The 10,570-nt window shown below is 45.3% G+C and overlaps 2 protein-coding genes across 2 annotated transcripts in view; both read left to right on the top strand.

The window, feature by feature from the left end:
* Nucleotides 1-2,482: 2,482 nt before the first annotated feature.
* SLC10A4 (solute carrier family 10, member 4) lies at nt 2,483-8,817 on the top strand. Its single transcript, XM_006894158.1, has 3 exons — nt 2,483-3,096; nt 3,856-4,066; nt 8,305-8,817. The coding sequence occupies exons 1-3, from the start codon at nt 2,483-2,485 to the stop codon at nt 8,815-8,817; spliced, it is 1,338 nt and encodes a 445-aa protein (XP_006894220.1).
* Nucleotides 8,818-10,146: 1,329 nt separating this feature from the next.
* Nucleotides 10,147-10,570, top strand: part of ZAR1 (zygote arrest 1) — a 10,676-nt gene continuing 10,252 nt past the window's right edge. The window contains exon 1 of the mRNA XM_006894157.1: nt 10,147-10,567. Coding sequence (XP_006894219.1) covers nt 10,147-10,567 — 421 coding nt within the window. The remainder of the gene's footprint in view (nt 10,568-10,570) is intronic.

Genomic DNA, 10,570 nt, shown 5'->3' with positions numbered 1-10,570 from the left:
TGTGCAGATTTGCTCTGTCCCCGGGAGTGAGGCTAGCCAGCCTGAGTCTAGGATTTGAACCAGGAGGGGGCCTTAAGCCCAAAGGGCCCTCGGGCCTGTGGCCCTCGGCCAGGTTCAAATTGTTTTCCTGTCAAACATTCTTCTAGGTGGTATAGCACTGGTCTGTGCATTGCTGTACAGAGATAACTTGTGGTTGCTGTGATGCTGAAGACTGTGACAGTGATGTGCCAATCGTGGTAATGGGTACCCATGGTGGACAGTGTTGGCTGGAGCTTCCCGACTAAATCAAGCCTGGAAGCAGGAGCGGCATCCACTTCCGAAATGGCTTGCCTCCGGAAACTCTATGTACGAACAGTGCTCAGACTGTTCATTCATAGGGTCGCTGTGAGTCATCTATGACTCGATGGCACCAAACAACAACAACAACCTTTGACTTGGTAGCATCACTTTCTGTTGAAACTATAAAACAAAAACAATAACAAATGTACAATGCACTGTAGATTTTGGTCTTAATTTTTATACCTCTGTAATTTTTATGAGATTTTTGGTAGGCGAAGGGAACTAGTGGTATAGCCTGTACACGATTCCATTGCTAACACAAAGGTGGTGTCTCGCTGATGGTCCGAACACAACAGCATGTCCTAGGGAGAAAGATGTGCAGTCTTCCCCCCATGCAACTTGAAACCTCCAGAAAATCAGTTGGAGAGTCAGCTACGAGATGGTTCTGACTTGAGGTTGAAGCCAATAAGATTTTTGGAGGGAGGAAATGTGGAAATATGAGGTCAACCCACTTGTAGGAAACAGGAGTTATCTAGTTCTGTCGGTTATGAGGAGAGGTGCTTGGGACAGGTCCACTAGAGTAATTCACTCCAGGTTGCTCAGTTGCGTTCTGCAATAACCTTGGGCTAAAGCTGCTCTTTGATGTTTGTCTAGAAATTCCAACACTGGCCTTATCACTTGCACTTAAAAACAACTCAAGTGGCAGCTTTCACTTCACGGTCACTGCTGATGTGACCTCAACTGATGGAGTGTCTGATGGGCCCTTCCAGCAACTGGGCTGCTGCATAATGGCATCCAGAGAGGCTCCTCTCATCTACACACAGACTTAAGAGCCGTTCTTCCTTTTTATTATTATTAGCTGTCTCAAGCAGCTCCAACTCATTCATGGCAACCTCACCCACAGATGACAGATAGCAATGCTGCTGGTCTGTGCATCACTCCCGGCATCAGCTGGGCATCAGTCCCTTGTGATCCATAAGGTTTTCACGGCTTGATTTGTTTAAGGCCGATCACCTGCCTTTTTCTCCATTTCTAGGAACTCTGCATTTGATAGTAGATAAGACTGTCTAACAGAGAATCTCACCATTTTATTTTTCAGTCCCTTAAGCCTAATGCCAAGACTTCATAAATCTATGGTTTGAAATAGCCTATATCCTTTCCCCAGCTGTCAATAGCTTCCTAAAAGCACATTTTATTTACTTTTTTTTTCTTTTGCATGGAGAGGAGACGTACCTACCCTGAGCTCTTGATCACAGTGTTCACCTCCCCGCCCCCCCCCCCCAGACTTAGCCAGGTACGGGGGTGGTCGTGGTCGGACTGGTGAGCTGCCCCAGACTTCCCTGCTACCCAAATTCCTCCCTTGTAAAATTCAAGCTCAGGACACTGTTTATTCCACCTCTTTGCTCTGAGAGTCAAATGAAAGAACTTGCACCCCTTTGCACAGTGCGGTCTCAAACCCTCTGGCGCTATTTCTCCTCGAAGATGGAACCTACAAATTTAATTAAAAAACGGCTTGCATATTAAAGCCAGATACTGTGTGTGTCTTCTACTCAGAGGACGCTTCCTATCGTGTCAGGCTCCCTCCCTGATGCCCAGGACGTGCAGGCTGTCTAAGCAGTTTGCATTGTTTATGTGAGCGCACATACAAGCGCTCCCCGCCCGAGGAGTCTCCAGATTTCATTATCCAGGAGGCAGAGCCCCTCAGAGAACTGCAGAACCAGCCAGGCACTGTTTTGTCGTCTTTCCTTTGTCAGATCTTCCTGTTCCGCTCCTGGCTACACTCTCAGAAAACCACTTACTGGTGATTAAAAGGAGGGGCGCGCCAGCCTCGGGCGCTGGCCGGGGCGCGGGGCGGAGCCTGTGCGAGCAGGGGGCCGGGCGATTGGGCCAGTCCAGGGGGCTGCGCTCCCTTAAGTGGCAGCCAGCGGAGTAGGCAGCCTGGGGCGGGGCGGGGGCGCATCGCGCAGACCCTCGGAACCCGATGCCACGGAGACACCAGCAGCCTTGGACGGAAGCTCCGTACAGAAGCGGCGGTGCTGCCCAGAGGTGAGGCTACAGACCCACGACCACACAGACGAACGGCAGCGACCACACAGACAAACGGCAGCGGGGACCGCTGGACCGAGGCGTGCACAGTGCGCTGGGGCAGGAATCAATCCTTGGTACCTGCAGGAGCGAGACCTGCGGCTCCCCCGACCGCGCCATGGACGGCACCGACAACGCAACCCGGTTCCTCGACCTATCCTCTCCACAGTGGGACAACTACACCCTGTCGCCCAATGCTAGCAGCCTGAGTCCCAGCCTGGACTTCGACCTCGCACCTACCTCCAGCTCCAGCCCCAGCCCCAGCCCCAGCTCCAGCCCTGGGTTCAGTCTCGGGCCGGATCCGAACATCAGCTTCGACGCAGGTCCTCCTCTGAGTCTGGAGACAACGACCAGCAGCTTCGCTGGCGGTGCCTCGAGCCACGGCCCGTCCTCACTCCCTCGGCTCTGGGCGTCCCACGACACGCCGTTCTGGGACACGCCGCTGAACCACGGGCTCAATGTGTTCGTGGGCGCCGCTCTCTGCATCACCATGCTGGGCTTGGGCTGCACGGTGGACGTGAACCACTTTGGGGCACATGTCCGCCGGCCAGTGGGCGCGCTGCTGGCCGCGCTCTGCCAGTTCGGCTTCCTGCCTCTGCTGGCCTTCCTGCTGGCCCTCACCTTCAAACTCGACGAAGTGGCAGCTGTGGCCGTGCTCCTGTGTGGCTGCTGTCCTGGCGGAAATCTCTCCAACCTTATGTCTCTGCTGGTTGACGGTGACATGAACCTCAGGTACCGATGTCTCTGTTCTTTTAGCCATCACTCTCATCTATGAGGTTCACAGCCATGGGGTCAAGGCCAAACAGAGAGGAAGCAGAGGTGGGTGGGAAGAGGCATGGGAAATGGAAATGTAAAGTGCAGGAACCTGGGCTTTGGAAGAAAGGGGAGATGGTGAGAAGCAGCAGGGGGGCAAAGATCTGGACACTGATGGAGCTGCTCTGAGGGGCCGGGGTTTTCATGCACAGTTCCAGCCCCTCAGCTGACCCACCTTCCTTTCCAAGTGGTAGGCCCTTAGTGCAGGCCTCAGGCTGCTGGAACACAAAGGGAATGGGGGAGCCTGAAGCTTGGACTTGGTGGAAATGGAAAAGCATAATAAGGCAATTTGTTGATCCCAATACAGAAAGTAATCTCTATACAGAGTACTATTCCGTTCTAGTCAACAAGTAGTACAGCTTCAGTGTGTCTAATATTGAAGGGTGCTTTTGAGAATTTAAGAAATACTCCTGGCCCTTAGAATCATGCAGGTTGCAATCAGCTTATGGGTGTTTTAAAGTCAGCAGGCAACCATGTACTAGTATTTCCCTCCAGCTTCTAGTTGCCTCATTTGAGTCTGGCCTAGTCTCTTGGCCAAGGGTGTAGGTGCTCCCCAGCCTTCGATTCCAAAGATCTTGCAGTCCCCTCTCCCCTCTCCACCTCTGTGTTTACCAAAGCGGTTGGCTGACTCTGAAGGGCCAGCGTCAATCTGACTTCTCCTCACTGCCCTTTCTGCAGCATCATCATGACCATCTCCTCCACACTCCTGGCCCTGTTCTTGATGCCCCTCTGCCTGTGGCTCTACAGCCGAGCTTGGATCAACACTCCTCTGGTGCAGTTACTACCCCTCGGAGCAGTGACACTGACTCTGTGCAGCACCCTCATCCCGATCGGGCTGGGAGTCTTCATTCGCTATAAATACAACCGAGTAGCTGACTACATTGTCAAGGTAAGGCCCCATTGCTACGCTTAGAGTCCTTGTCACGGATTCACAGCTGAAAGGCTAACCTTGGAAAAGAGGGGCAAGGAGGGGAAGTAAGGCCTTGGCTGTACTTGCATGGATAAACTTGAAGAAAAAGTTTATGCAGCAAAGATAATGCCATTGTTCTGGATTCTTAAAATGATGGTTTTTATTAAGGTTTAGTTTGATTAAAAATAGCATAATAATAGAACATAAGCAACCAAGAGTTCATTAAATACTGAACAACATGGATGGATTTAGAACAAACTATTCTGAGTGACATAAATGAGTCACAAATGGACAAGTATGATATAAGACCATTAATATAAAAAGCTGAGGAAAGGTTTACACACAGAAACAATCTTGGAGGGTTAATGAGAAAGACAAAGGAGGGAAAGGGGAGGAAAAAGGAATCAAGATATAAGGTGGGTAAAAGGAAAGGCAATATACAATAAAGGGTTTATTTAGATATTGAAGTAGTTGAATTATATTAATTGTAATTAATGTTATGAAATAAAATGTCTGTGACTGTGTGCATGAAAGACCAAGATGATTTGGAAACTTTCACTCAAAAAATAATTTAAAAAGAAAAGGAAAAAAAGAGCTGGGAAAAAAATAGCATAATAGCTAGGACCTTTGGGGGAGGAAAGACAGAACTGGGGGGGGGAAGACAGCGATGTTACTAGATGAAAACCTCTTTCCCCACTAACTGTGTATTACTAAAAATAAAAGTAGAGTAAATAAAATCCTTTTAAATACAATTTGTGTAGTATTTCAGAAATACATTGCTTTATTTTCAAAAGTAGGACTCTAATTCTGAAAAATCCTCTAGTAAGTTTGTTCATAATATTTTTCTGAAAATAAATATAATAATGCTAAGAAATTTAAAAAAGATGTGTAAATCAGATGGAATACGTAAAATATGTGTCTGAGTACACAAAATAAAATAAGCTCTAGTTTAAAAAATGTAGATTATGTTCCCATTATTAAATTTGTGTGTTTCATCATGCTATATATATTTCAATGTGGTTTATTTTTAAAACTTATATTTTGTAGAAGTAGAGATTTCATAAATAGAGAAAAATTTTAAATGTTGGTATATTAAATTTTCTCTGAAAATTCAAAACTCAGTCATTGACCATCCAGTCAGAACCAACTCATAGCTGACCCTCTTGTGGGTTTTCGGAGGCTGTACATCACACAGCAGGAGACTGCCCCTCTTTCCTCCCTCGGAACAGCTGGTGGATTTGAACTGCCTGCCTTGGGGTTGGCAACACAATACTTTTAAATGCATATCTTAAGACAAATGAAAACAAAAAAGCCAATTCACTATGTTAGTTATGTTAGACTTAATAAGAGGTAATATTTTGGTTGGTTTGTTGTGGTTTTTTTTTTTGTTTTTTTTTTAGTGTCCAAAGTCATTTTAATCTGCAGAAGGACTTTTATTAATATGATAATATAAGGTTTCTTTCCTGCCCATATATCCAGTCGTGAATTTTAAAAGTCTTTTAAAATTACGTATATATTCTGAATGTTACAAATAACCCTTGTGATGCCACGACTTAAGCACCTGGCAGCTAAGCTAAAGGTCAGTCAACTCACCAGTCACTCAATAGGAGAAAAAGTTGGCAGTGCATTTCCTTAAAAATTAGAGCCTTTAAAAAAAAAAAAAAACAACCACCAATTAGAGCCTTGGAAAGCCTATGAGGTAGTTCTATTCTGTCCTACAGGGTCACAGTGAGTGAGAACCAACTAGACAGTATTAATAGGTGCATATCTGCATTACACACACACACACACACACACACAGTCTGCTATTGTTATGTGCCGTCAAGTTGCTTGCTACTCAAAGCAACCCCATGCATAACAGCTCTAAACCTTGCCCTATCCTGAGTCAAACTCAGTCTCCAACACACCTACTCCCATTACTTCAGTTACTGTGTCAATCCATCCCCTCCAGGGTCTTCCTCTCTTGTGCTGTCCCTCTAAATTTCCAAGCATGATGTCTTTCTTCAAACACTGGTCTCTCATGACAACGTGTCCAAAGTACGTCAGATGGAGCTTCAAAATCCTTGCCTCCAAGGAGAAGCCTGGTTTCCCTTTCTCTAAGACAAACCTATTTGTTCTCTTGGCAGTCCATAGACATTGATTCTTCTTCTGTCATCCTTAGTCACTGTCCAGGTCTCTGATGTGTAGCAAGTAAATGCAAAGACCATGGCCTGGATGAGGTGGACCTTAGTCTCTGGAGTGACATTGCTGCTCTTTAGCACTCTGGATAGGTCTCTGACAGCATTTAGGATGCATTAAATAACTTACTAAACTTAATTATTAACCCAATACTATTAATGGATTGGTATGAACTATGTACAGTTCATAAAACTTCCAAGAGAAAGTTAATCAAATGAACTACATATACATGCTAAAAAAATATAGATACATGAAAATACAACTCAGTATGTTTGGCTGAGTTTATGGGTAATCTATCCTTATTCCTAGACCTTTTACAAACATTTAAAAATGAACATTCAGCATCAGTGCTCATTCATAGGATTTCAAATGCAGGCAGTTTAAAATACACAACCTCTATACAGGTTATGTAAGTCTAACTTGCGGGTCCTCACACTTGTGTTTTAATGTTATGTAAACTTTTCCTCACTTTGAAATTTTTTGACCCCTTCTTACAACTAATTCTCCATCATAATCACCTTTATTTGCTGCACATGCAGCTTTTAAGGCACTGAGAGGCTTCAAGTTTTTCTGGCATATAACCTGGTAAGGTTAAATAAGAACCATATGCTCATGTTTAAACTTACCTACACATTTGATTTAAAGAAACACACTTAGGAAGTAATCTGATTTACAAACAGGGCAACTTATAGTTCAATGGAAATATTGGAGTCAGTATTTTCGTTGTAAAACACTTTGAAATGTAGTAATTTTTAAAATTTAGAATTGTATTACTATCTTACATATTTGTGTTCATTATACAATGGGGTTGAGTATGTCAGGAAGTGTGAAGTTGGCACAGGATAGGACAGGGTTCAGATCTGTTGTTCATAGGGGTGCAATGGGTTGTACTCAACTGAACAACAGCTAACAACAATATATATTTGTAGTATTACTAACTTGTGTAATAATCAGCTCCTGTTAGGATAGACTAACTGACCAGCCCAGATAAGTTTTAAACATATATCTATTTAAAAACATAGAAAGTATATGCCAATCTCAAAACTCTTAAGTTTCCTCAGATATCCAGGGAATCAGAAACAATACTTTAGTTGTTCTCTTGATTTCTTATTCTCTTTTCTCCCTACTCTCATTTTCAAAAACAGTTATCTGAAGAACTATTTTAGTCAGTTAACAGTGAATGAGTGAAATGTAGAACAAGATACTTTATACACAATCAGCTGTATTATATCTGAAACTCAACCTTATAACCCCCAAACATAACTAGAGATATACAGGTGGGAAGTTTCCTTTGAATAAATTAAAAAAATAAAGAGGTTTGCAAAATTGCTTATTTCCTACATCTTAACATTTACATATTTCCCCTTACAGGAAGAGCAATTGTTTCAGTGTTGCTAACAATCCTCTGCAATGTATTTTGAAGATTGAAAAATACCAGACACCAAGTCTCATAAATTTTAATAGCAATGACACCCTACCATGTACAAAACTAGAATGAATATTTTATGGAAAACATTGGATCATGGTCAGGAAATGCAAACATTCCCCTATCCTCTGTATTCACCAAAACAACAACATCCTAACATTTGGGACATTGGGCTGGATCCAGACTGTTCTTAGAAGCACAATTATCTACAAATTAAACATACTCCCATAATAGTCAGGACTCCAGAATAAAGTTATATGATGAAAGTTGAAAATCTGGGGGAAATGTGGGAATTAATAGCTGGTTGAGTTCTCAACCTGTAGTTAGGGTTTTTTTCCCCCAGAAGTTGATTGGTTTATGTTGCTCTTGAGGGCTGCTCCAGGACAATGTTTAGTGGTATAGAAGGTATAGTGTTACTAGACATTAAATATAGGCTTCCCAGTAATTGTTCAGCATGAACCTGGATGAAGAGGTGCCTAGGATCAAAAACACTGCAGGGCAAATATTTCCATTTTGTATGTGGGATCTTCTCTTCCAAGAAATGATGATCTTCTTACTCGAATTCCTTGTGAAAGATGTTACTTTTGATGGTTTCTCTATTTTCTGTTGCTAGATCTCCCTGTGGTCTCTGCTAGTGACGCTGGTGGTCCTCTTCATAATGACTGGCACCATGTTAGGACCTGAGCTGCTGGCAAGTATCCCTGCTGCTGTTTACGTGATAGCGATTTTCATGCCATTAGCAGGCTATGCCTCAGGCTATGGCTTAGCTACCCTCTTCCACCTTCCACCCAACTGCAAGAGGACTGTGTGTCTGGAGACAGGGAGTCAGAATGTGCAGCTGTGCACGGCCATTCTAAAACTGGCCTTTCCCCCACGGTTCATAGGAAGCATGTACATGTTTCCCTTACTCTACGCCCTTTTCCAGTCTGCAGAAGCAGGGATTTTTGTTTTAATTTATAAAATGTATGGAAGTGAGATACTGCACAAGCGAGATCCTCTAGATGAAGATGAAGATACAGATATTTCTTACAAGAAACTAAAAGAAGAAGAAATGGCAGACACTTCCTATGGTACAGTGAACACAGATAATTTAATAATGATGGAGACCACTCAGACTTCTCTCTAAATGTGGAGATACACAGGAGCGTCCATCTGGTGGATCTATTCATATTTTTTGATGGTCTGTGGTACTGTGTGTGGTTTCCATAAGGGATAAAATTGATCTGCATTATCATACATGTAACAATTCTGATCTTGCCATTGTAAGGTTGCACTGGTGCATCAACCAAGTGTTTTCCCAAATTACAAATCAATGTCATCATATAACTTGCACCTGGGACCATTGAAGTGAAGCCCAAGCTAGTTAACTGTGCTTTTTGGTTTTTCATCATTACCAGTTTCTATGACTGTTTCAAACTTGTGAAACTATTAGAACACAGAGTGGTGGAAATGTACAAGTTTGTACTCATATCTTCTATGAGTAAACCCCACCTATATTTGTAAAGCATAATTGAGTTAAATGTAATTGTCTAAAATTGTATTTTGCTCAGCTTCTATGATAAAATGCTGATTTCGACCTGTTCAGAGAAATCTCCAAACAGGTCAATTAAACAATGCCATAGACTACAGCATCTTATTGTCAAACCTGTCAAATCAGAGAAAAATGATATTGATGTCTTTGTTCTCTTGATTTGATCTGATGATTTGATTCCAGTGGAGGAAGATTTTCTTTCTGAGTAGGGGTTTTCAGCTTTTCTGTGCACAGACACATCCCAAATCAATTTATCTGTTAGTGGGAGATGTTGATTAGGAAAATTTATGGGATCGCTTTTCCTGCAGAGAAGCAGCACTCAGCGCTCCCGCCAGGTCACCATCTGGGTGGGTTGGGGATGGACAAACGCGCCTCAGGGGAGAAACAATTGCCCTAGAAATGGATGTTCTAGAATATTCTCCGTTATGCTTTCCCAGAGGTCCGCTTGGAGATAACACTGTACTGTGAAATCATAGCTAACTTCCAAGTAGCCCCCTAAATCTTCAGATCCCCGCTCCCTCACCCACTGGCACAACTGGTCCCCTCAACCTTTTGACACCGACACCTGGAACAATTAGCTTCTGGGGACCACCTGGCGCAGCTAATCTAGGCAGTGGTTCTCGCTTGTTGGAATCCACATCTCCTCCGACGGGTTTACATATAAATCAGGTTTTTTATCCCCAAAGCAAGCTCTCTTTCCAGCTCGTCTGATGGTGTTCGTGTCACTCTCCCGCGCGGTCTTGCCTTGGGGAGAGGGTCACCGAGGAGAGCCCTTCAATAGGGTTCTGGCCCCAAGCACTCGGCGCGGGGAGGAGGGCGGCTTTGGGCGGGAGCCAGGGGCTGAGGGTCGTTCCCGCCCCCGCGACCGCCCCCCGAGGCCGCCTACTTAGTGCGCCACGGGCTCCAGTCGCTACGTTTTCGCTTATGGCTGCTCAAGGAAAGGGAGGGTTGGACGGTTACATGTACCCGGCGTGCACACCCTACTCGTACTCCTACCCCTTCCCGCCAGCCGCCAAGGGCAAGGTCACAGCGGGAGGGGGCGCGTGGCGCCACCGCGGCCGAGGCTACTTCCCCGCGCCCTCTTCCGCGGCGGCTGCGGTGGCCGCTGCCTCGTCCTCGTTCCCCGGCTACGGGCAACTCATGGCGGCCGAGTACTTCGAGAACTATCAGCGGGCGCAGCTCATGGCCCTCCTGTCTCAGGTGAGCCCCGGCCTGGCCCCGCGGCCGCGCCGGGCCAGTAGCCGCGACGTGGGGGTGCAGGTGAACCCACGCCGCGACGCGTCGGTGCAGTGCTCGCTGGGGCGGCGCACGCTGCTGCGCAGGGCGCGCGAGGCGGGCTCCGAGGGCG

This window comes from Elephantulus edwardii, unplaced genomic scaffold (assembly GCF_000299155.1).
Source record: "Elephantulus edwardii isolate Elephantulus edwardi_28Jun2011 unplaced genomic scaffold, EleEdw1.0 scaffold00137, whole genome shotgun sequence".
In the NCBI taxonomy this organism is placed as follows: Eukaryota; Metazoa; Chordata; class Mammalia; order Macroscelidea; family Macroscelididae; genus Elephantulus; species Elephantulus edwardii.
Note: the sequence above shows the minus strand (reverse complement) of the source record. Positions and strands in the feature narration are given on the sequence as shown.